This window comes from Pithys albifrons, chromosome Z, assembly GCF_047495875.1.
Source record: "Pithys albifrons albifrons isolate INPA30051 chromosome Z, PitAlb_v1, whole genome shotgun sequence".
NCBI classification, from domain to species: domain Eukaryota; kingdom Metazoa; phylum Chordata; class Aves; order Passeriformes; family Thamnophilidae; genus Pithys; species Pithys albifrons.
Window position 1 is genome coordinate 13,023,234 of NC_092497.1, and position 27,047 is coordinate 13,050,280.

The window sequence follows — 27,047 nt, forward strand, 5'->3', positions numbered from 1 at the left end:
TGCCAGCACAGGCTGCCACAGCCCCAGTCCCTGTGACTGGGAGCTGATCCCAGCAGTGGGACCTTCAGGTGGCTCCCAGGGCACCTGACCCAAGCCACGTGTCCCAGGGCTCGCTGTCCTGGCAGCATTCCCAGAAACCTCTGTCTTTGCCTGGTCCCCACAGCACCCACCACCAGCAATGGCTTTGCTGCACGTGCTGCCACCACACCTCAGCACTGACATCCTCATCGGGAAGGCTTTGAACTGCCTCTCTGCCCTTGCTCACATGATCTGTGATGCTATGGAGCAGCAGAAACTTAAAGTACTTCCTTCATCACTGTTAAAATGAAATGAATTGACTGCCTTCTCTTCCTTCTCAGAGCTGGCTGTGGGCATCAGGACACTTCCACATTTGGCTAAAACAGTATTTTTCACAGGTACTTCCTGATGATTTCTTTGCTGCCACTCTAGAAAAAGGCAGTATGACACTGAGTACAGTTACAGTTTCATGCTTTGGACTGACTCTTTGAAGATATTGGCCCTTGCCCTTTGGAGATGATCACACCCAAGACTGAGTTTTGCACTCTCATCATGCCTCTGAAAGAAGCTGTTGCAAGTTCTGAGCATTGCTAATAAAGCATGGACAGCTTTGACCTCTGAGCCTACAGGAACTGTCAGTCCTATCCTTGTATGTGTGCAATACTGCAACAGCCTTTCTCTGAACCTTATTTTTTTATGTTTGCCAAGATGCAGCTTCACCTACAAACATTCAGGTTTTATTTTTTCTTTAACTATTACAGTTTTGGGTGACAATAATTGGAAATTATCACATTTCTGACTTCTGTGAAAAATTCAGATTTCCTCACTACAAAAATAAAAACTTGGGAAAGAGTGCCACAGCTGCATCTGTTCAGACTATCACAACTACTTGATCATCACTGAACATACGGGATATTTTTCCACAAACCTCTGGGGGCTGCCAGAGGAGCTCTAAACAGCATATGGACGAACAGCAATATTGTTCTTTACCCCCATCCTTTGTGTCTTAAACTACTGTCTGATTTTCCTAACAAAAGTCTGTACTTCATCTATTGCTGCCTGACTATTTGTACCTCTCTAAATCATTCAGACTCTTCGAAGATTTCTCTAAACTATTGCATAGGAAAGGTTTAAAGTGCAAGGGTAGTGCATGTGCCCACGTACAGTCTGAGTGGTACACAGCAATGGAAGTGCTCCATGTGTAACTCATTTACAGCAGAAAATAATAAATTCACCTTTATTAAATCAGTTTATCACAACCATCCTGTTACAAAAATAACTTCAGAATGATGTTAAATATTAAATACAAAGGCAAAACAGCTGTGCAGTGCTCTTAAAATAGAAAACCATTTTTTGTATGTATGAATGTTTCTGTGTAAAGCAGCTGACGTGGATGGTCTGCCCTTACCAACTATAGTTCTTCTTGACCTGAAGACACATGGAAAGCAAACTACACATTAAGGAACTGAACTTCATCTGAGACTGAAAGCAGTGAGAGTTTCCACACTGCTTGAGAAGGAAGCCAATGCAAGCCTCAGTCCATTTTAAGTAGAACAATTCTTGGTTTTGAAAGTGAAACCAAACACCAGCAACTGTTTGCAAATGCACAGTGGCTGAGAAATTCTCACTCATCTTCCACATCTGCTATCAGAGCCTCAACTGCATCCCAGTCCAGCTTGCTGAGGATACTTCCCGTGCTCCCAGAAACGCTGCCAGCGTTGACACTGCTGGGAGGAGAGCGACTGGCACGATGCAGAGCAGAGTCCTGTTGGAGGGACAGGACATGCAAAGTCCATCATCAGTAGAAACGATCACAGTAGGAATGATTCCACTCTTTTCAAACATGTTCTAATCAAGTTATGTGATTATTCTGTAACAAATGCAATCCGTTTTCCAATCTATGTGCTCCCACCCGTGTCTGCTGCCCAGACAGACAAAGTGTCTGTGAAGTTGTTAAAAAGAACATTCAATTTCAAGGCTCACAAGAATGACTTTGCTTGTAAAGACAAAATGTAGTTCAGTTGAAGCACCATCATTTACATCCTTCTGCATCTATCCCACCCACCCACCCACACATTTTGGACACAGAACCACACTTTAAATAAAGTAGAAGTAAAAAAAGAGTTAAGTGGCAAGTACCAAATAGGTCCTTGTATAAGTAGATATTCTACCTGAAACAAGGAGTCATGACTATCTTGAAGTATTCTTTGGATATCATCAGGCACAGTCCAAGGGCTTCCTATGTCTCGATCAGTCTCTTGATCAATACCTTCTGTCTGAACTGCAGTGGCAACTTGTGGGGGTTCTTGTTTTGAGGTTCTGCTGGCTCTGTACTCGGCAGCTGAGGAGAAAACAGGCCAACCAGAGCATTTTTACACTTCTTGCTGTTTTCCTTTGAACCTCTTTTAACTCCTCCAAGAACAGAAGCTGCAAGTTCTAAGAATTTAAGCTGTGTGTAAATCCATGTGAAAAGAGCATGTCCTGCTATCCTGAACTGCTGTGGGGTGATAGGGAGAAAAGGTTGCTGGCCCCTTCCAGCCTCTTGCTCCCAGCTGTCCTCCCAGGGCAGAACACAGAGTGGAACAGGAACTGGAGCACTCAGGTTCTGCAGTGCAGTCCCCCAGAGAGGGACATTCCTTCATTATTTGACAGAGGACTAAACTACTCAAATCCTGGATTTATGGAAGGGCGAGGAAAATTACTTTCCATATGTGTAGAGGAGAGTGATTCAGGAAAAGTGCCTTTCTGCTTACTGTTACTTCTCTCAATTTCCTGCATTGCCAACTCAAATACACTGACAACTGACTGACCAAATCATGCCACAGTATAACTGGTGTAAGGCAGAATGGAATCAACTCACTCCTAAATTTCAGATTGATTCTCTCCTCATTCTTTTCTCCCTGATCAGAAATTCTGCTGCTGTTAACAAGTACTGTATCAGTTCAAGAATTTGGTTAGAAGGAAACATTTATGAGAGGAAACTTTTGTGGATCCAAACCTACACAGAATAGGCATGAAAAAGAGTACCACTAAAATCCAAAGGTGTTTTTTGTTTAGTCGTAAGTTTTTCCATGCAAACATTATGACAAAATCATATCTTATATAGATACTGTACAGATGGTTAATAAAGACAATTCTGAAATGTGTTCTCTGTGTCTTATTTCCCCCCTGTGTTATGTAGGTGAACAGCACCATGTCATTGCTCTGTGGAACTTACAGTCTCTAGAATTAACAGGACAGTTCGTAGCGTTTCTCAGTCTTCCTCTGGAAGTACTTTTCTGTAGGGCCATACAGACATTTCCTGGAAGGACAAAGAAAGCATTTCTTCTTTAAAATGCATATCAAACATCCTCAAAGATGCTTAAAAGTTTTCACCTGAAAGCAAAAAAAGTTTGCTTCCTGAATTACCCAGTACTCTTGCCATGGCAATTTAAGCTACTTTGCATTTAGAGAGGTGATAAGGAAAGGTAACTCTCATTATTTAACAGGTCAATAACAATACAGTTGCAAAAATCTCGGAACAGGAAACCTCCAGAATTCTAAGACTGATTTTCCACACAGGTATTAAAGTTCCTCCCTCCCAAAAATCCAGCAGTAACTTGAAGATCATCTTCAGTATGGGCCTTCAACAAGAAGTTCTTTCTTACCCCTGAACTGTGTTAGACCAGGAGCTGGGGTGAAATGGTGTTTTCTTTGACCAAAGCTGGGTTTGGCAGCAGTTCTGCTCCTTTCTGACAGAACAGGACTGTTCAGATAACCTCTGTGACAGGAAAAAAAACCATAAACACAGCAACAAAGCTTAAATACTTACTCCTGTCCACCACATATCATTCCTCCACACAGCTTAGACCTAACAGGGCTGACTCAGATGAGGAGGACCAGCACCACATGCTGCTTCTGGGCCCAGTAAGTCTCACCAGAATTACAACTGCTGGCAATTACAGTGAAGACATACCCTGCTGGCTTTGCAAAGAGCCAGTTTAGGACCTACAAAACTCATCAGTTACTGTCAGTCCTAAGGCAGCTTCCTGCATGATAATCCTGAGCATGCCTGACCCTGGCAGGGCTGATACACCTCAGCTTCCCTTGGACACCACTAGCAGCTCTGCACAGCAGTGACTGCACTCAGTTCAATGGAATTGTACCTAATAAAAGGTACTGCACCTAAACAGAGAAGCAGAAATAATTAAGTCTGGAGATTACAGGATTACCTGAAATACACCGTTTCTCCTATTATTCTGAAAAGCATAAAACTGTATACAGAAGAAAAGCTACACTGCAGTAAACAGCTGGAGTCCAACCTTTGGCTGACAACTAGGACATGGCAATAAGTGCCATGTCCACTCCCTTCCTGAACACCTCCAGGGATGGAGACTCCACCAGCTCCCTGGGCGGCCCATTCTAATGTTTAACAACCCATTCTGTGAAGGATTTGATGTTGGGTGGAATGGGTTAGGACACTGTCTCTCCAGCTGGCTCATTCTGTGCCTTAAGAAGTGTTTTTAATGGTTCCCCCAAGATGTGCAGTACTGGTTGTAACAAGACTGACACAAGAACTCGAGATTCCTGGGATCCAAACAAATGGCACCACTGATTCCTGCCAGCGTAAGAGTTTCTATAAGCTAATCCTGTAAGAAATTGCAGACAAATTTGGTGTGGTAAAAGACACCAATACACTAGACCAAGTTCAATCTTCAGAGTTGTTACCCTTTACTCAGTGCCATAGGCCTTCTGTACACCTGAGGAGATCCTGTGCTGGACACAGTTTTACGATCATTTGCTGGTGACTTCACTGTGTCAGATAACACCTCATTCATCAGAGAAAGGGCCTGTGATATCCTCATTCTGTGGTGCTCAGATAACAGGGCTCTGTGGAGAAATAACAGTGCACGTTGCCTCACACTGTCACTCATTTCACTGCAGCTGGCTTGCCAGTCTGGTAAAGGCTACATGAAAAACACTTTCTGCCACTTCGCAGAAGATACACTAAGCCTTTTAAGATCACTCCCAAAAAGATAAAACATTTCTTAACAATAGGTGTGACAGAATAAAATGAACATGGAGTGCAAAACTAGAAGACGACACGTGAAGAACATGCCATCAAAGCCCAGGTGAGACTGAGTGTTTCTGCAATGCAACTGTAAGCTTGTCAGTAGTATTTATGGCTGATAATCAAGTCATAACAAAAACAAATGTTTACCTTCTGCATAACTTTTCTTGCCCGCTTCAGTTGTGTAATATACCACTGTGCTGCAGGGCAAGAACAATGAGCAGCCCTGAAGAGCAAGATAATTCTCTGTAGAACTCCTGACACTTTCTGACGGATTTCTCTCTCCATTTTTAAAAGAAAGTCACTGTCATCTTCCTGGAACATGCAAAAACAGACAAATCCTAAAATTAGAAAGGACATACACCTCAACACTGTTTCTGCTCCTAAAAATATTTCTCTTCCTCTTTACAGCACAGATCCTTTATGGAATAAATACAGAGGTACACATACTTATCACTATGGTGCTACTTAAGTCCATGAGTGGACATGGAAAAAAAACCAGAAAAATGAGCTGAAAGGAACCAGAATAAGGATCATGATCACTTCATAAACACCTTCAAACAAAGACCCAAAAAGCTTCTATCCCACATATTTACCTCACTGAGAGAGGTTGGCTGAGGACAGTATAATGGTGGTGCTGGAAGATAGAGCCCAGCTGGAACCAAACCATACAATTTTCTGCTAAGATCTTTGGCAGAATCCATCAAAAGCTGAAATGTCTCGGAAAGAATATCAGCATCTGCCATAACAGCTGCTTTCAGGAGTTCCTGTATTGAACTATAAAGAACATCTGCATCTTCCTCTTCAATGGGATCTATCAAATATTAAGCATAGAAACCAATAAATTAATTGACTCAATACATAGGCCTTCATTTGGACATGAGGTTATGTTCTCAGAGCTTGCATTCATCTACTACAATCACAAATCTTGTCTACCTGCTTTAAGATCTCTCACATTTGAAAATAGTACTCAACTTTAGATTTTCCCTATTAACAGGGAAGCTATTGCCTTTTAAAAGGGAGAACTTTTCAGCCAGGCATTTGCTTGGAATAAAATCCTGGCAAATCATTCTTACCAAGCAGGCATAAACTAGGTACACTATTAATAATGACTAACAGAACTCATTTATCAGGAAGCACAAAGAACAAGGAAAGGGAATTGTATTTGTTGGATTTTTTTCCTCACCTCCTAGAGGCAGCAGGACATTTAACATACATCATTACCTGGTTTGTGAAATTCCCATAGTATTATACTGCTCTACCTGCATTTCTACTCCTCCTGCTTGTCTTGAAGTATATGCTGTCCAATCTTTTCACTGCTTATTATCCTTACAGATTGTTACATACAGCAGGTACATGTGTGTGTGTCTGTTTGAAATGAAATCCTTGGAAATGAGTACAAAAGAAGAAGGTACACCGTGTTTGCAATATGGCTTAGAAAATGATTAATTAACGTTCACCTGCTGGCAGGAACTTGAAATGTGGTTTTCAAACACACAAAATGAGAGTAAGAAATAGACTGTGCGAGTAAACTTTCTGTAAAATGTTAATAAGGACAGGTTGATGTAGCTAACTGTGTGACTTTCAGCTGCAAAATATTGTTAGGTTATATGATAAAAAGCTCGTATACACACTTCCAAAGGAGCACAGAGACTGAATAGTACACAGCCTCACCTACTCGGAGAATAAAAATCCACCCATGACCTCTTCCCAGGAGAGCCACCAGCCCTGGGGTCCAGTTATGAAACCCATCAAAATGAGCCAGTGGGAGTGGCTCCTTTCAAGTACCTTTTGGCTTGAGAGAGGTTACTGTCAAGAACAGGACATATCACAGAATGCAGAGGAAGAGGTTTTTAGGATGGCACAAGGCTCATGATGGGATCTTTAGGAAAGAAACCAAAGATGGTATGGAGTTGTGGCAGCTTCACCTCCACCGAGCCCTGTCTCTTTTCCTAGGAGAGGGACTCTCTGTGCTGTGTGCAGTATTTCAAGTGCTAACAAATGACAGGGACCACAGGTCAGAAAGGCAACGTCTGGGATGCCAGCAACTGCAGAGACTCCAGTCAAGTCAAATCAAGTGCCAGCAACGTCAGGTCAGAGCTCTCACACATCCCACAGTGCCTATGGAAGTGCAGGTGTGAATGCCAGCAAATACCAAGTCAGACTCAGTAATGAGTAAGTGAAGTGTCCTGCGATCAGAGGCACAAGAGCAAGGAGACAGCAACTCAAGTGTCTGGAGGGACCAGTGAAGACCTGGCCAACGGCTGGACAGACAACTGGGAAACCTACTTGTGTGCCTTCGTCTCTAGGGGCAAGACAAGGGGATTTGGATACTGGAGACAGCAAGGGAGTTGTGACCACCTGCCAGAAAAACACTGTGTACGTAGCAGGATGCGTGTGCATCTGTGAAGGTGAGGCACCTGGACAGGCTGGGGAACCCAGACCAGCTCTCCAGTGGATGGAGTGTGTATTCAAAGACAGCTACTGTGGAGGTGCATGGACAGTGTGTGCCTAGGGTGAAGAGGGTATCTGTGGGGGGAGCTGTACTAGAAAATGAAGTGGGGCTGGGGCTTTGGGGGTTCACATAGGCAGACACAAGCAATACGAGATACTCAGCTACTGGGGCTACTGGAGGGATACACACTGTACAAAAAGGTATCTATATGCAGACCCTCACTCTGACCAGCTAGAAAGGGTAACAGGGTGGGATTGTTGCTGTTGTCTGTGTGAGTGCTGAGCACGTCTGCAGGTGCTGATGTGTGGCCAGATGTATATAGGTGTTGTGTATGTGTGTTTTTGTATATGCCCTACCGGTAATACATTCTCAACCTTGCTAGCTGCTGGACCTGGGGGCGTGGAGGTGTCAGGCTACGAGATGCCACCCCCTACTCCTCTGACAGAAAGGAAAAGCCAAAATTACACTCCTTCATGTAGCTAACTTTAAGTGTGATGACACTTTCCACATTGTTAATACATTTCCTTTTTTTGTTTGTTTTAATAAAGCTTCAGTTTTCTTCCAAAGAAGTTAATATCACATATAGTCAAATAAGGGTTTGGGCAGTATAGATGAAGAAGACGAGACTGGTAATACACTCCATTCCTGGAATGATCAAAGCCAAACCCCAAATTCCTATGACATTAAAGCTTTTCAATATATTGTAACAGTAATACAGACACTGGAGCAGATGAAGCAATTGTTTCTTTCTAAGACAGAGTGTAACACAGAACATGTAGTCAAATAACATGAAAAATCACCACAGTTATTTTTAAGTACCTGTAAACTTCTTGTATTTAAGAAGTTCTGATGTTTCAGAAGTTACTGGCTGTCCTAACAAAGACTGTAACTTTTCCTGAAAAGTCTGCATTGGTGATAGGCTTAATGGCAGGTGATGTTCTGTGTTTTTCAGTCTGAAAGTATAACAAGAAATTGCTCATAAATAACAAAGTAACATCCACACATAATTCAATGAAGGTCTCTTAAATGAATATCTAAGCCAAAACAACGCATTAAGTCCTACACTTGCTAGGACCCTGAGAATCTGAATTTTTGAGGAAAGGGTATTTCTTGTCACAATAAACTTCATGCAGATAATTCACAACAAAATACACTATTACTAATTCCAAGCTCAAATTTACCTTAAGAATTCATCAGAGTTCTGACAATACAGCTGGTAGGCCAGGCCAATTGAAACAGAGAGTTTCCAGTCCCCAAGTGTGTGGGCTAACCACACAGCCTCTGGAATGAGTCCACCAATAAAGAACAAATCAAGAGCATATTCAGCTGTCCACACAGATGAAAGGTTCTGGTCCCTGACGGCTCTGGTAACCAAACAGTGTTGCAGTGGAATAACACGAGGAGATACACCTGTGACAGAAAAAACACATTTAAAGTTTACATAAATCTGCATGCTATCACATGACTAACCTAGAATTCATTTGCTCATATTGATTTTGGATTAATTTCAGTGTACAATTGCTCTTTACTTTTAGAGGCACACCATGGAGTTTATCTGCAGCAGGCAGATGCAGCTCATGCTATGATATAACAGTGAGTTTAGAATAGGCTACTTTTCTGGTTAATAATGTGGGATAAGCAAGTGCAAAACCTGTGGGGTTTTCTTACTTTAAAGATTCAATCATGCTGACAGACCTTTTGCAAGTACGCTACATCTGTTTAGGATGCACCAGAGAGTATATCAAAGATGAATGGAAATTCTGAGTTTTCCTAGTGTACCCATGTTTTCTGTACTCACTGCACTGCTTTACTGCAGAAGACAGAATGCTAAAACACATTTTTAAGAAAGAATGGTACAAAACACTGTTATGTTGTGATTTTAGGAGCGAATATAGCGACAAACTTCAGACAAATTTAGTATCCCCTTTTTTTCCTTAGATTTAGAATCATTTTTCAAGGTTTTACATCCTGTTCTCCTGGAGAGGAGCTGATCAACATAAATTCTAAAGAGTTATTTGCTGCTCTCACAGTTTCTGTTTACTGCTCAGACAGTTAGGGAGACATCCACACTAATCCAGCTCATGCTACATAATTTTACCAAGGTTGTCTCACCACATACATGGATCTTTGCCTAATGTAAGTGCTAAAAGCAAGGTCTTATTTTGTAGGTTTTATTTGGAAGGCTGCCCAACTAAAACATCCAAAAGACCACAAAGACAAAAACACATACCAGTGCATACTGTAGTACAGAAACATTAAATATAGTCAGTGTATTCACATACACTACAGAAAACATAAAAACCTCCAAATGAATCTACATGCCTGTGGAAAAATTAATTCTAAAACCAAAAGTTTCCTAACAAGGAAAATCTTTAAACAGAATCTCTTGCAAAAAACACATAAACCACCCACTATGATAAATATTAATTCTCATAAAAATGCTGAAAAGCAGGACTTAAGCTAATAAGCACTACTTGAGTTCAGCAACAAACCAATCTGACATTGCCACTTGCTCTGACAATACAGTGTCTGAAGCATTCTGGATTCCAAGAGCTTGACTGCCAGATAAGCAAAAAAGCCTTTCCTCTGACTTTTCAGTTCAGGTCACAACATAGCAGATACAACTCAAATATTTGTTAAGCACTCCTTTATTCTCACTTTTGGGAGGATCAAAGTCAATCAGAGCCAGATCTTTAGGCATAATTGTGACACTGGATGTTCAAAGCCGAGATACTGAATTGTCCTCCCTGCATCAGTCATTAACAGTCAGACCAGTTGTTACCCAGGTACTGAGACCCTTGAAATGGAATACAGGGACAGGAAGCAGAAGGAAGCCTCCACAATCCAGGAAGAAATGGTCAGTGACCTGCTACACCACTTAGACACACACAGATCTATGGGGCTGGATGAGATCCACCCCAGGGTACTGAGGGAAGTGACAGTTTCCATCATTTACCAGCAGTCCTGTCTCACCAGCAAGGTTGAGAAAAGAGATACCTATCTTACAAGAAGGGCCAGAAGAAGGATCTGGGGAACTACAGACCTGTCAGCCTGACTTTGGCACAGGGGAAGGCCATGGAGCATCTTGACAGCTGTCATGAGACACACACAGGACAACCAGGGGATCAGACTCAGCCAGCACAGGCTTAAGAAAGGCAGATCCTGCCTGACCAACATGATCTCCTTCTGTGACAAGGTGACCTGCTGGGTGGATGAGGGAAAGGCTGCTCATGTTGACCACCTGGACCTTAGTAAAGGCTTCGATACCATTTTCTAGAGCATTCCTCCGGAGACACTGGCTGCCCATGGTTTGGATGGGTACACTCTTTGCTGGGTACAACACTGGCTGATAGCCAGGCCCAGAGAGTGGTGGTAAATTGGATTACATTCAGCTGGGGCCAGTCGCTAGGGGAGTTCTCCAGGACTGAGTACCAGCCCTGATTAATATCTGTATCAATGGTCTGGACAAGGGGACCAAGTGCACCCTCAGTTTGCAGATGACACCAGCTAGGAGGAAGCGTTGATGTGCTGGAGGGAAGGTGGGCTCTGCACAGTGATCTGGACAGGCCACAGCAGGAGTTCAGTAAGGCCAAGTGCCACATTCAGACCTTGAGTCACAACAACCCCAAGCAATGATGAAGACTTGGGGAAGAATGGCTGGAAAGTGGCTCAGTGGAAAAGAATCCCAGGGGTGCTGGTTTCCAGTGGCTGCCCATGAACCAGAGTGTGCCCAGGTGGCCAAGAAGGACAAAGCCATCCTGGGCTGTATCAGCAACAGTGTGGCCAGCAAGACCAGGGCAGTGATCGCACCCCCATACTCGGCACTGGTGAGGCCACACCTCAAATCCTGCATTCACTTTTTAAGGATACTGAGGTGCTATAATGTGTCCAGAGAAGAGCAACAAAGCTGCTGAAGGGCCTGGAGCACAAGTCCTGTAAGGAGCAGCTGAGGGAGCTGGGGGTGTTCAGCCCGGAGAAGATGAGGCTCAGGTGGGATCTTACTGCTCTCTACAACTCCCTGAAAGGAGGGTGTAGAAAGATGGGAACCAATCTCTCCCAGGTGACAAGTGACAGGGGAAGAGGAAATGAACTCAAGCTGTGCCAGGGAAGGTTTGGATTGGATATTAGGAAAAACCGCTTCTCTGATCTTAAATATGCTTTCTAACCTAAATGATTCTGTATGTTGGAGCAAAAATTGCATCAGTTCCACCAGAACTGCAACATCCTTTTTTCTGTCTCGTACTCCATGGAAAAGCTAACTTGATCAGCAAGTTAAAGAATAACAGACAGGTTAAGGTCTAAGGAAACTAAACAGCTTTTAAGAGAAAATACCTTGTTTGATGTGAAGTGGATGCAGAATGTCAACACTGTGTGGGGGAAAGATATAGAGCATCTGATTTGTGAAATAAGCAGCCATGAATCGAGCCAAGGACTGAATCACAGCCACAGCAGTGTCAGTATGAATGCTGGTTACCATCCATAGCTCATGATGAAGATACTTAGTGTCTAAAAAAACATAAAAAATTAAAACATTAGGAGGAAAATTATTTTAAATTTGAATGATAAAAACCTTTTTTTAAACAAGCAAATTTATTTAATTTCTTGACAAGCTTTAAGAACTTACACTAATTACACATTATATTAGTATTAGAGGAATTTTATAGTAGCTTTTGAAGACTGAGGATGGACCTCTAACATCTAAATTTAGAGTACCACTGGGTCAAAAAACCACTTGTTTAAATTTAGAAATTTATATTTCACGCAGATTCAGAGTCAATAGAAGTAAAATTTACAAGCATCTGCAAAAGCACTCCACTGTCAGTCTTTTATCATGTTGTATCATAAACAATGCTAAATGAATATAGAATGAAATCACATCATTTCCCCCTTATTCTTGTTATCCAAAGTCTTTTCTTGAGCGAATTTCAGTCTAAAAACATTGCTTTCACTATTAATTATACAGTGCAAAGTTGTCTAAGCACATATTCCAACAAGTGCTGCTGACAGAACGTCTGAGAACCAGGAAAAGATCAAGGAAGTCACTGAAAACAGTCTTCAATCCATTGCAAAGGGAAAAACACGCTGTCCAGAGTGTCAATGTGATGGCACACAAATTAGACACCAGTGTCAACATACCTCATCACCCCCATTAGGCAATACAAACATACCAGAAAAGTTTTCCATCTGCCTTGTTGAGAGCTGTGATCGCCTCAGAATCTCTCCTACCAAATGGTCACACAGTCCCTGAGCTTCACACAAGTTATACTGATACAGGTGGCAAAATAATATTGCAAGGTAATATCTAGTCTGAAGAAAACATGTTCTTTTTCCTTCTGCAATAAAAGATAAAAGAAATAGGGCAGAAGTCCATTTGGAAAAGAAACAGGAAACACAAAAGCAGATGCACCAAGTGAAAGTACTACCTCTTTTCTCTCCAGAAAAATATCTACATCAACACACACTCAGAGGAGTAGAAATTAGGAGCAGCTATTTTAGGATATGATCCTTCTACAGTCTCTAAGTCACTATTAAGTTAATGCTCATCTACAACATTTTTACTTCGAAAGATGTGGCAGTTTTATTGTGAAGTTTTATTCTGTTACCCTCTAAACACTATGTCTTTTCATTTCACAGCTACTAAAGCAATTGATTTTTGTTCATCCTTTTCTCATTGTCCCTTTCTTACTCAAAAATATATCCAGAGCTTCTCTATATCAACTACTTCATAATCACAAGAAAACTCTGATACTGAAATAGAAATACACAGAATTTTCTCAGAGATCAACCAGATTTAGTTTTTGACTGGTCTCTATTCAAATCCCAGCTTAATTTCTAATGTGCATTCTTTTTGGTTCTCACCTTTTTTTAAAGGGCAAAGACAGTCCCAAGTAACTATGTTAAGTTAAAGCATAACAGACAGATTAAGGCTTACCATTTACCCCTGCTCTCCCAAGAAAGATTTTATCCCCTACCTTTTGCCTTGGTTTCACAAAGAGATCTTTTCCACATGTCAACAGATTCTCTGTATGACCCTAAAAGGAACTGCTCCTCACCTATACAAGTCACAATATGTAACAAATTAAAAGCTCCACAAAGTTACATGTGCAAACATACATGCACTTACTTCAGCATTAGAGATTTATGAAAAGCAGAGTAAAATATGCGAGTCTCCAGCAAATTCTTATTCTCACAGTTAAATCTTAAGATTTGAGCATATGAGCAAAGATGACTTTGAATACCCTCCCCAGGACAGGTAATGTAGTAGTTGCTCTCCAGGAGGAGCTCGTGTATTGTATGGAGTGATGTGGGAAGAGCAGCTACAAGCGTCATTTAAGGGAGAGAGAACAAGAATGTGGAAATGAAAAGAATTGTGGTGGAAGACACAAATGGGAAGCTGGGTGTAGCAGTGTGATAAGTGATAAGAAAGGTAGAGCATAGGACAGTAATGTGTAAGGCCTTAGGCTACAACTATATACTGTTTGCAAAATAGATATGACAGATTAAGTCTGTTACCTTAGGTTACACTAATTTAGATGCTTAGTTGAGGTTGACTACATTGTGTACACAACATGGTCACGCCCATAATGATCACATGGAGTGAACACAAAAATCCAGTAAGAAACACATTGTGATACTCATTTACTTCTGAGGAAACAGCACAGTTCAAAGGAGAACAAAATTCAAATCTTGCATTCAGGTTCCTAAGAACACGCTCAAAGCAAACTGAAGTCAATATATTCTTTTTATTTAGCTCAACAAGCTTTAAAGATTGCCTACAATCTACAGGTGTACCAGGACATTAAGTATTTAAGACAAAATTCTGATAAGAGTTTTAAGAAAAGTATCACCATTGTTTTTTTTTAAATCTGGTAGTTGGTTATTGATTGTCATTGTCGGACCGAATTTTCCAAGTATTCAGTTGACTATGTGACTACCTAACGTTTGTACTAACCAGATACAGAATTAATCCTCAGATGTTGTTCTAGGGCCACTGCTGAAGACTGGAGAGTTGCTTGTATATGACTTAAAAGCAATGAGACAACAGAAGCTTCTTCTGCGTTCTTGTTCGCTTTTCTTTTCAGCTGCACTTGATACCAAACCACTTTCTTATACAACAACCGCCACAGTACAATCAACCTGTAGTTCAAGAAGTACAATGTTATGAAATTAAGCAAGAATTAGCAAGGTTGCTTACAGTAATTTCTTATTTCCTTGTATTTTACCTTCTGCACCTGAGAATTAAATTGGATCAACTACTTTCTTGACTTATGAGGAAAAGAAAAATATTTTTGTCTTGTTTATGACCAACAAACAATAATTCTTCTGAATTTGCTTCAACACAGTAATCTACTTTAAGCACCCCAATACCCCCAAAATTAATCCCCTTGCTAGCTAACAACGGGGAAATGAAATGGTCTCAGAGAAAGCTCAAGACAGGTATCATGCTTATAGACTGATTAAAATTACAATACAGAAAAGCAAAGACAGGAAAATAAGACTGCAGAGCATGTTTTTAGGACGGGCAAGTCCCTGTTGCCCAGCATAGTACTATTAGATGTACCAGCTCAGATATGCAATAAGCTTGACAACACAAGCAAATATACTTTGTTAGAGATTTAAAAAGATTTTACAGAACTGTAATACCTCTGCATCTTCTTCTCAATTACTACTGCTTCCATAATTATCCATACAGTGCTCAGTACTTGGAGCACAGTTAGCCAAAAAAAATGGATTATCTTCTCAGAGATAACTGAAACTTGCTGAACAGATTTGCAATGAACACAGCAATACATTTTAAGATTATTGAGGAAATACACTCTACTGTAGTTGGATTAAATTTGTGAGTTAAAATACTTCTTTGGCTCTAAATCTCTGGAAAGGAAAATCTTGCTCATATGAATGTCACACTTGGATTCATTTGAGTTCTGCAGTACAGAAATACTCCAGTGACAATAATATACTTTCCCAACAGTTGGATAGCACACTTCAGTTCCAAGTTTATGAGTCTACCTTCTAAGAAGAAATAACTCACACAGTTTAGTAAGCTTTCACACACTTGGGTCTTTCTTACTGCTCTGAGGCACCAAAACCATAATCAGTACAAACTTTGCTGACTGAACTGACATTGCTGATACACTGCGTATGAGCAGGCTCTTGCTCCATAGAGTTTGCAGCTGGGAAGGACTGAAAGCTCAAGAGGCAGCCAAAGGATGCAAAGTTGCAATACCTGGATTGACGCTGCACTACCAGACCTGGTGTGAGCTGTCAACCATCAATTATCTCTGAACTGATTTGCAGTAGTTAGTTTAGTCACCATAACTTAACTACATTCATCTAATAAGTCTGAGCCTTAATCTGCATGCTTTAATAGATTATCATGACCTTCCATCAAGCAAAAGGCAGAAAAACCCAAAAGGCTGTTGCAATTACGGTGTAAATGACAAAATTTTGTTCCAACAGGTAGAATCATTTAGGTTGGAAAACACTCTTAAGATCATTGAGTCCAAACACTAGAACTGCCAAGTCCACCAACAAACCATGTTCCTAAGCACCACATCTTTTAGATACCTACAGGGATGGGGACTGAACTCACTTCCCTGGGCAGCCTGGACCAATGTTTTGCAACTCTTTCAGAGAAACAGTTTTTCCTAATATCCAACCTCAACTTTCCATGGCATAACTTGAGGCCATTTCCTCTTCTCCTCTCACTTGTCACTTGGGAGAAGAGGCTGATCCCCACTTGGCTACACCCTCCTTCCAGGTCGTTGTATAGAGTAGTAAGGTTCCCCCTAACCTTCCTTTACTCCAAGCTGAACACCTACTACTCCCTCAGCCCCTCCGACTCACATTGCAGACCTCTCATCAGCTCCTTTGCTCTTCTCTGGACACACTCCAGCACCTCAATGTCCCTACTGAAGTGAGGGGCCCAGAACTGAATGCAGTTCTGAAGCTGCAGCCTCATCATTGACCAGTCCAGAGGGACAATCACTGCCCTGGTCCTGCTGGCCACACAACTGCTGATACAGCCCAGGATGCCTTTGGCCTTCTTGTCCACCTGGGCACACTCTGGCTCATGGTCAGCCTCTGTTAACCAGCACCCCCAGGTCCTCTTCTGATGAGCTGCTGTTCAGCCACTATACCCCAAGAGCAGCCTGAGGCTGTCATGACCCAGGTGCTGGACGTGCAACCTGGCCTTGATGAGCCTCACACAACTGGCCTCAATTCATCAATCCAGCCTGCCCAGATCCCTCCCAGATCAACATTTCTCCAGCTGGTGTCATCTGCAAACTGACTGAGGGTGTCCTAGGTCCCCTTGTCCAGACCATTGACAGAGACACCAACCAGGGCTGGCCCGGCACTAAGCATGGGGAACTGCCCCAGTGATTGGTCCCAGCTGGATGTAATTCCATCCACCACAACTCTTCCAAGCCCTCTCATCCATACAGTGTTCTACCCAGCAAAGTGTGCACCTCTCCAAGCCATGAGCTGCCAGTTTCTCCAGGAAACACTTGGAAAACAGTGTCAAAGGCTTTAGTCAAGTCCAGGTGCACAGCATCCACCCTTGCCCACCCAGTAGATCACCCTGTCAGAGATGCAGATCATGTTGGTCAGGCAGGATCTGCCTTTCATAAACCCATGCTGGCTGGGCTAGAACCCCTAGTTGTCCTGTGTATTTTTATTTCCCCATGCAGAGATTATTCATACCTTTTCTCTGGTTTTGCATCATGGTGTACGTGAGGGGGGTCTCTAAGCAGAGGTTTCAGTGAGCTGAATTGCTCAGTAGTAACGTCATCAAGAACTAAGAAAACAGGCACAGTGAGAGAGTCAAGTTCCACAAGAACGTTAACATCAGGAGATGAAAAAAAATTTTCATACTGTAGTACACACACACTACTTAGAGTGTGAGAAACCATTTTTAAAAGACAGAAGCATGCCAAAAGGTTTTTTGAGAACAACTGATCTTGTTGCTGTATAAGCATTATTTTTAAAGTTTCTAAGGTCAGCTTTGCCACATGTCCAGTGACACTGGCTCTTGAATGCCCACACAAGACAGTCAAAAACTGACGAAAATATTGTAGGACACAATGAATCCACTGAGTTCTCTTCACAGACTTGTTTAAAGATGTATCCTGTTTTAGTGAAGAACATTTCACAAACTGAACAATGTTGAAAAAATGGATAATGCAGTTCACTGTGTAATTCAGCAACGCATCCTTCTCTTCCACGTTTTTTGAAATCCCTATCTGCCATGCAGTAAGGAGGTTTTTCTGAACGGAATATAGTTCCAACGATGATTTATCTTTCTCTTCAGTATCATCTGCATGCATAGTATCAAACATTGATGCAAATTCTAAGTGGCCTTGATCAGCTTCACAACCAAATGAAAGGATTCTTCGGTTATGGAAGCTGGAAGGGCTATTGTAAAACTGCTTTTCATCATCTGATTCCTCTTCATAATCCTAAATCAGACAAAAAAATCAAGTTTACTTCAAGCTTATTGGGAAAGAGCACAGTCTGCAAGGAATCACCATTTAGCCCACCTCACAAATTAAATTCTTCGGCTAATTAACTTCCTTAAATGCTAGTAAGTTTAAATCACAGCAGTTTCATCTTGATCTCCAATTAAATGTGGTTATTTTGCAATAGTTGGGCAGACAGAACTTAAATTACCTAACAAAAACACAAAATCACACTGCCAAAACAGCCGTAGATTTTATAGTAGAAAGGGAAACCTTGTCCTTCACTAAGCACAGAACATGAGAGTTTTTGCCAAATACCTCTAAGATATGAAAGACATTCAACAAAAGCTCAAAAGCATCAGAACAAACCAAAACACAAAAGCATGAAATGGAGTTGGGAAAGGCTGAACCATAACTATGGTCACAGAACCACACTTCCAAAAGACACAGAAACTTTGGACTTGATGAAAGAATCCTCTGAAACTAAGGATAAATGTAAGTATCTTATTTACTAAGGATAACACCGTTCTTCTTAATACTCTACAGTCCCACTATATGTAACAGAGTAATGTTACATTTTATTTTAAAGTGAAGCTAAAGTTTTAGGTCTCCAGAGAGACCTTATGGCAACTTCCAGTCTGTGAAAGAGACTACAAGATGGAGAGGGACTTTTCACATGGGCATGTAAAACAAGAGGACAAGAGGGAATGGCTTTAAACTGAAAATGGGCAGGTTTAGATTAGATAGTAGGCAGAAATTCTTTACTCTCAGAGAGGTGACACACTGGCACAGGTTGTCCAGAGAAGCTGGGGATGCTCCATCCCTGCAAGTGTCCAAGGCCAGACTGGATGGGCTCTGAGCTACCTGCTCCCAACCCAAACCACTCTATGATTCTACTAAAATACAATAAACTGATGTATATGTAATTAGCACATATTCTTCGAAAAGTTAATGCACTGCTGAAAGAAATAAGATGTTTCAAAATAAAAATCAAGTATCAGTTAAAAAAATAAGTATATTCCTCACACCAGTAAAGGAAATCAGAATTTAACCAATATTAAATTGCTTTAAATAAACCTAAAAAGAGCAAACATATCTATATTATTTGAAAAAAAATATTCTTTCCATACATTAAAATGAAATAATTTCACAATTTTAAGTGGAAAAATGTTGTTAAGTACCAGTAAATCCATAGTTTTCTCACTCATTTCTGTTGTGTCCTTCTCCAGGAACTTTGGAATGCTGGAAAAGATGGAACTTTGGTTTTGAACTTGTTTTAAAAGACTTGCTTTTAAAGACAACAATGACCGTAGATGCCGAGGTCTCCCTTTAGACTGAAAGAAATAACAGTAACGGAAAACACATTATCAGACTTTAGGAAGACAGACGCTTTATAAACAAGTCAAGGAAATTAGATTTGTTAAAAGCTTTAATTCAGCAGTCCCAGACAGAAAGGGAGAACAGGTCAGCAAGCACCTGCTTGCAGAAACAGTCATTTGACCACGCTCCAGGAGAGCGGAATTCTGTCAGCACCAGACAACTTTAGTTAGCTTCATATTGAAAAGATATGCTTTCTTGATCCCTGAAAAGGCCCTACAAGTTTGCTTGTATGTTGGGTTTTCTTGCATTCTTACTAGTAACATATCTCTTTAAATCCTCAAATCCTTGCTCACTATTCTAGCTTATGCATGAATACCATAACTCATTTCTCCAAAAATCCCAAATAGAAAATGAATTGGAAGAGAAGTTGTATTCCATTCGTGAATACAAAGATTCTGAACTAAGTACTTGTTACACCCTACATGGCTGCCAACAGCTGTAGGACCTTCTTGTTCAGTGGTTTCATAGAATCATAGAATTGAATCATAGAATCAGCTGGGTTGGAAGAGACCTCTGAGATCATCAAGTACAAGCCTTGATCCAACACCACTGACTACTAGATCATGGCTCAACCCAAGACAGTGCCATATCCAGTCTCACCTTAAAAACCTCCAGGGATGGTGACTCCACCACCTCTCTGGGCAGGCCATTCCAGTGCCTGACCACTCTCTCTGTAAAGAATTTCTTTCTGATATTCAACCTAAACCTCCCTTGGCAGAGCTTAAGCCCTTGCCCTCTTGGCCTACTGTTGGTTGCCTGCGAGGAGACCAATCCCTACCTGGCTACAACCCCCTTTCAAGTAGTTGTAGAGTGATAAGGTCACCTCTGAGCCTCCTCTTCTCCAGACTAAACAACCCCAGCTCCCTCAGCCTCTCCCCATAGGACTTGTGCTTCAGTCCCTTCACCAGCCTTGCTGCTCTTCTTTGGACCTGCTCCAGACCCTCAGTATCTTTCCTGAACTGAGGGGCCCAGAACTGAACACAACACTCAAGGTGTGGCCTCACCAGTGCTGAGTACAGGGGAAGGGTCACTGCCCTTGTCCTGCTGGCCACACTGTTCCTGATACAGGCCAGGACGCCATTTCCCTTCTCCCAGACTTAGCTCAGTTTAAAAATGAGAGAAAAATAAGCACAAAATGCTTTCAACAAACTTTAATTGCCAGCCTTGATTGAGTGCCTAGTGGACACATGCACGCGGCATCCCTGGGACTGCTGCTGACTGCTCTAAAACAGCAGCAGCCCCAGAGACAGGATTCACAGAAACCTTTCTGCATCACTCTGAAAGGATGAGCTGGTCAGAGTAGTGTAATGCCTGTCAATGCTATGCATCAACTCTGTAGATGCAGAAATCCCTATTTCTTTTGCAGGTCAAGAAAAAAGGACCACAGTAACAGTTCAGACTGTTCCCCTCACCACATTCTACTGAAATATCACCCAGACATCAAAGGAAAAAAATCTCAGAAAAACTGTGTATTCATCGTTTTGCAGACCAACACCACTCTCAAAAGAACTTTAAGGAATTTATGCAAATATAACAGTAAACTAAACTGAGGTACTCAGTTTAGAATTTACACACTTTCATACAGATAAACCTTTTTACTGGAAGTCTACAAAATAATTCACAAACCCACCTTGAAGTTCAGCAAATTCCGGCGGATATTTTCAAGCTGTTGGGTTGAATCAAGCAAAAGGGATCTTACAAATCCTGATGGTGAAAAGTTATGAGGAAATCTAAGCACTGTTATCATGTATCCATCAGAGACAATGAGGTAGGGCAACCTTGAATGTGAAGCCACAGAGAATCTCTGCCTCATGAGATCACGTTCAGAATCTGAAGAACCAGGAGACCGCCCAGAGTCTTGACAAAATGAGTGCTGTGGCCTAAAACAGAGATACAGCAAAAATTATGAAGCGGCCATCACATGTAATAATCATGAACAGAAGAGAGAAGAAATAACTTAAGAACATCTAATACCATGCTCTCTATTATCCCAGTAACTCTCAGAATACTAAGGAAGTGTCTAAATTTTTGCAGGATAAGCACTATGGATACACTATTTATGCTTGCAAGATGACAGTATTTTGCTGCTGTAGCAATATGTAAAATTTAAATAAAATTAAAAACAGCTTTCAGTATCCATTTATTATTTCATTAATAAGAATTGTATTTTTCATAATTTGACTTCAAAGTTCTACATTCTTATCTAGCTCTCATTAACCAAGACAAATGCTCAAAGTTCAAACTGGAAGTCACTTCTAAGAAAGCCATGTATGGAAAACAAAAAAAATCCCTCAAGATCTGAATCTTAGGATTTCAGCATCAGTTCAGATATTCAGAAGAAAAATTAAACAAATACACAAGTCTTCACTTTCAGAAGAAGTCTTTACAAAGTCTCTTCTTAGAGAAATCCCTCCTTACTGAGTTCCAGAGGGCTGTGCTATGCATGTATTTTCATGTTAGCCTTATGACACATTATTGCCAAGTACAAAGTTATTCTTTGTCTTTATTTGAAAAGAAGTAGCCACATACATTCAATAAATAACCATAATACATGTATTTTAATACATTTTAGTATCTGGTTTTTCAACCAGGTATTGTAAGAAGGTATTATAATGCTTTGAACGTCTTCATGAGATGTTACATTCATACACTGTCTGGATTGAGTCACTCAACATTAACAGGATTTGAAAAAAAAACTTAGTATTTACATTCTGCTGTGTATGCTCTAGTCATTTAGACTGCACTACTTTTGGTAACTTCCAATTTATGCTGAAGAGGGCTATCAGAGATCTGTCTATTCTCTCACACACCCAGCAGCATGATTTCAAAATTTACATCTGAAGAATCCCAAAAGAAGATTTTAAAAAATAACTGGGTTTTGTCCATGCAAATATGTTACTTACAATATCCAATACGTAAACTTTATGTCAAGTTCTATAGGTAAAATTGAATAGTTAGCGGAGAAACAACACTGGATTAAAATAAATTTGCACTTTTAGTACTTCCATAAGATTAATTTCTTCTTACATCATAAAAGCATGCTATTTTTAATTATTAATACAATCAAACACTTCTAGAAGAGCAAATCATTGATGTATACTTACATGGTCACAATGCCAATTTTCATCACGACAAACCCATTATAAGAAATAAAAGAGAACTATGAATGAGAAACAGATATTGGGAAGACAAGAAAAAGAGTGAATTTGAAAGATTACTTTTATGTAAAATTATACTATACATGATAGAAAGTAAGATAAGACCATAAGACAAAAACATATAGACATTCAAATCCTTTTACCTGTATGTTATAAGTGGATGAAATGGAATAAACTGTGCTGGTCCAAATTCTACAGAGCAGCCAGATGCAATTAAGGTCAGCAATTCACCCATGCATGTCAATAAAATCAAAGATCCACGTTTTAACATGCAAGCCAAGAAAAGGCTATCAGGAGTCCAACTCATATCACCAACCCAGTAAGATCTAAATCGGACAGGTAAAAAAATATTTTTTTCTCTGTCAAATTTCTACATCAGAAGGTTAGAAAAGTTATAAAACAACCAACCAAACCACAACAGAAAACTAAAAATAATCCACAAGAGCAGCAGAAACAGCATCAATTACTGACCTGATTAACTTGGATGGGACCATGTTGCTCTTGCTACTACAACCCTTAAGGCTACCCGAAACAGTTACAAAATTCAACGTGTTTAAAAACAAAACCTGAGTGGCCTAGAAAGAAAAAAATAAATGCAAAGACATACATAAATGTTGGTATCAAAATGTCACTATGGTAAGGGAACAAAAAAGTCTATTGTTAACATTCATTTCACTTGATGTAACAGAAATATTATTACACATGAAAGTGACATTGCCCTTCAGTGTTTATGACTATTATAGTATTTATTAAATTTTATACTTAATTACAAATTTGAAAAACAATTAAGAACTATTGTATATTCAATATATAATTTGATATTCTTGTTAACATAACTTTTGCTGAAACTCTCAATATAAGATCACTCTTCTTTAGTCTTATTAGCAATTAACAACTGGGGTTTTGAAGAATTGCATCATCCCAGCCTGGTACACCAAATAAGCTGGTCCATAATCCTTCCCACCATGAGCACTTAAAAGTACACATTAGGATTTGATCTGAGTTGTTAGAAGCAATAACATTATGAAGTGCAAACGTAACCTCCAATACATGGTAGGCTGAGGCTTGAATGAAAATCATCACAAATCTCTGCAGATACAATGCAGTAACTGAAATTAACTTCCTTATTATTGAAGACTAGAAATGACAGAGGAGCTTACACGGACTTCTAACTGAACACCACATTCAAAACACTACAATTTGTAGCAGAATATTTTAGCTATGGATATCACTGTGAATATAATCCCATGTATCTCTATGAATGCTGACAAATCATCCTAAAAGTGTGTTTTTAAATCCCTGTTACCACTTCATTCAAACTGAACTTTTAGCTTAAATGAGCACTATCATTCATATACCTTTGGGTCAGTTTGGTTGACAGCTACTGCAAGCAGAAGGCCATCTCTTGCAAACGCACACAGCAAAGCTCCTCGTGACTTTACAGACACACACTGAGGAACCAAATTAACAAGAGAACAAGTCTGCTGTACCCACTGGATCTGGTATGGCAAAGAACTGAATACCAACAAAAAGACAAGAAAACCAAGAGGTTGCTCCATTATGCTGAATAGCATTATTCATTACAGTAAAAAAACATGCACGACAAAACCATATAGAGCAGGAACAATAAACACCCTTTTTGTTTTGAAGTGTGTTACAAATGAAAAACTATTTTGCACTTGCACAAGTTTAAACATTATTTCTGATCACAGGGAATAATTTTTATAGGACAGGAACTTGGGCTGTAAGTATAGAACATGCAAATAAATATAGATGACGCATGACATAATTAAGGCAGTTGCATTTTAGCAAGGAACAGCTTCCTCCGACCTTGCAACACTATCCAACGCAGGAATACTCAGAACTAGAAAATAAACAGTAGGCTGCTGTGAGCACAGCAGCTGGGGATGCCCCATTACTGGAAGTGTTCAAGGCTGGGCTGGGTCAGGCTTCCACCAACCTGGCCTAGAAGGTGTCCCTGCCCATGGCTGTGGGGTTGGGATAAATGAGCTTTACAAGTCCCTTCCAACCCAAACTGTTCTGTGATCCTACAAAGATCCAAAAAGACACAAGATTCCATTTAGAAGCCTGCTACCTAACAGACAGATAAAAAAGCGCATTAACACAGAAAAAACAATAGTAAATAATGAAATTGAGCATGAGTTAGCATAATAGATATGAGTAACATGTCTGAGAAATGTGGTTTTGAATTCAGGCTGCAATTGCTATTGTGTCTGTGTAAAAAAAAAAAAAATATACACATATACATGTGTATATATATCCATATATAGATATATAGATATATATATATCTGGATATATTAGGCATTTCTACACAGAGCACATTATGCTCTATTTTGGTTTTTATATAACCAGAAAGGCATTACCATGCTACTGACAAACTGAGTGAAGATTAGCTCAAGAAGGACATCATTAGTAAGTCAGTATCAAAAGGGCATTATATAACAAATGTAGTTGTACCATGTGAAGTGCAGGGCAAAATTTTAGCAAGTTATTCAAATGATACCTGCAGAAGACACTTCTGTTTAAACTCATAGATTTGCGTATCTCTCTTAGCAATAGGAATAATCTGTGCTTCAGATTATTGCTCAATTGCATTTTTAAGTGGTTGTATCCACATATTTCAGTACGTGGTCCCAACCCAGACAGACAGACACATGCCTGCTCTTTCATAGTCAAGCTGAAGAGATGAAAAGGGGTATAGAAAACAAATAAAATAGACAAATCTGTGTAATAAAGAAGAGGAAGAGGTATTCAGGGCATTCATGGCTGAATGTACAGGAAATACAGAAAATGTAAGATACATAAGCACTATAAACAAGAAGAAGACATTCTATTAGCATGATGCAAAAAACTCTGGCAGTAAAACACATGTGTGCACAGATGTGTGTATGTATACACAGCCACCCACATGGAATGATAAATGCACTCAGTTTTATTTAGGTGTAAACTAATAATGAAATATGGAGCATGTAAATAAATGCTATTATTTTAAAAGGATCATGCAGTGATAGGACAGGGGAGAATGGCTTCAAACTGACAGAGGGCATGCTATGAACTTACCCGAGTAAACACAAGTAAGTACCTGTAACCACAGGCTAAGTGGACATCCCCATAAATGTGTTCAGTTGCAGCTCTGAATCCCAGCTCTAAAGAATAATCGCAATGCTCCTGAAGTTATGGTAACTTCAGGTATCTTTGAACTTACCTAACATGTTTAAAGGTATTTTCATGCCACCGAAGAATCAAAAATGTGAGCACCAAACACTCTCCAGAGTAAAATACAAATGTGCAAAAACAGCAATCACCCAGTATCTGTGGAAAAAAAAAGAACAGAATCAAAACCCCAAAAGCTTGTTACACACAATTTTCTCTTTAATTATATATTTAAATCAATAGCTATCACAATTCAGATTAAATAACATAATGTTGTCATTCAGAAATATAAGGGCTGCCAAGAGTATTAATGGACCAGATAAACTATGATCTGATTCACTATGGCTGTTCTTACGTTGTCATTAAAGGTAACACGAGCTGAACGACTAAGTTTGCACGTGATACCAAAGAGGCACACATTGCTCTCAAAATTCACTGTAGCTTCTGCTTCTCTAATTTAATTAAGAAATAAAATTATTGTTTTAGCCTTACTTTGTACCTCATTTTGTATGAAAGCAGCATGCACTCCAATTTCTTTTGCTTCAGTAGAAGGCAACATGACGGATTCATCAGGTAAAATTTGCGTCCAACGGCCAGAAGAAGAGTGTTTGTAAGAGGATGTATTTCCATGTTCTGTGCTCTCCCACAAGAAGACACATGCTGTAGGAGTAGTTAATAGTGCCTTTCTGCCATCTCCAGATACATACAAGTACAACCTCATTAAACACTCTGGGGAAAAAAAAACAAACAAAAAACAACAAACAATACAACATGGCAGGATAGTTTCTGTTCCATTGTTAGATACAGAATTAAAATGAATAGAGAAAGGAAATTTCTTTTCTTGTCTATATCAAGAAATCCAAGCTGCCACCTTAAGTATCTTTCATTTCCAGCTTCACCAATGATGGCAGACCTTGGGCAGCAAGAATGTCAGATGGGATGTCAATTTTTATGCATCTTACGAATTATCTTTCCCACCAGACTCAACCATCAACCATGTTTCCTGAGACTGTCTTTCTTGAAATCCACCTTTCATGAAAAGTAGCAATAAATTTGTAACTACTCAACTATGTATTACTTTTAGATACTAAATGCACTACTGATCTTCCCTGAAATTACAGAATTGCTGGACAATACTTCATTTTACAAACTGATATCAGTGATATTATCCAATGCATGATGATTTGATACTTAAGTTTGCAAATACATGCCTTTATTTATTCTCTTCAGCTGGCATTTGTCATAAAGTCCCACTTAGAGAACAAGCTTCCAGTTGCCCATATACTGTTTATATCAGATGTACATCTGCTCGAGAGTACTGACAACCTAGTCAGGAATACCTACCTACAG

At 40.1% G+C, this 27,047-nt stretch overlaps 1 protein-coding gene across 4 annotated transcripts in view; it reads right to left on the bottom strand.

Annotated features, from left to right (window-relative positions):
• Positions 1-1,202: 1,202 nt before the first annotated feature.
• Positions 1,203-27,047, bottom strand: part of LOC139685110 (ciliogenesis and planar polarity effector 1-like) — a 28,107-nt gene continuing 2,262 nt past the window's right edge. For 2 of the 4 annotated variants that reach the window (XM_071581727.1, XM_071581728.1), the window contains exons 5-25: positions 26,197-26,426; positions 25,750-25,856; positions 23,880-24,036; positions 22,993-23,096; positions 22,665-22,847; positions 20,994-21,243; positions 19,165-19,317; positions 17,229-17,983; positions 14,476-14,660; positions 13,496-13,576; positions 12,692-12,856; positions 11,856-12,029; positions 8,705-8,933; positions 8,343-8,476; positions 5,665-5,882; positions 5,219-5,383; positions 4,726-4,887; positions 3,666-3,778; positions 3,236-3,319; positions 2,190-2,359; positions 1,204-1,783 (exon numbers count right to left, since the gene is read on the bottom strand). In XM_071581727.1, coding sequence (XP_071437828.1) covers positions 4,873-4,887; positions 5,219-5,383; positions 5,665-5,882; positions 8,343-8,476; positions 8,705-8,933; positions 11,856-12,029; positions 12,692-12,856; positions 13,496-13,576; positions 14,476-14,660; positions 17,229-17,983; positions 19,165-19,317; positions 20,994-21,243; positions 22,665-22,847; positions 22,993-23,096; positions 23,880-24,036; positions 25,750-25,856; positions 26,197-26,426 — 3,305 coding nt within the window. In that variant the 3' untranslated portion in view covers positions 1,204-1,783; positions 2,190-2,359; positions 3,236-3,319; positions 3,666-3,778; positions 4,726-4,872. Of the gene's footprint in view, positions 1,784-2,189; positions 2,360-3,235; positions 3,320-3,665; positions 3,779-4,725; positions 4,888-5,218; positions 5,384-5,664; positions 5,883-8,342; positions 8,477-8,704; positions 8,934-11,855; positions 12,030-12,691; positions 12,857-13,495; positions 13,577-14,475; positions 14,661-17,228; positions 17,984-19,164; positions 19,318-20,993; positions 21,244-22,664; positions 22,848-22,992; positions 23,097-23,879; positions 24,037-25,749; positions 25,857-26,189; positions 26,427-27,047 lie in introns of those variants that run through there. The other 2 variants (XM_071581730.1, XM_071581729.1) reach the window with 2 other exon arrangements.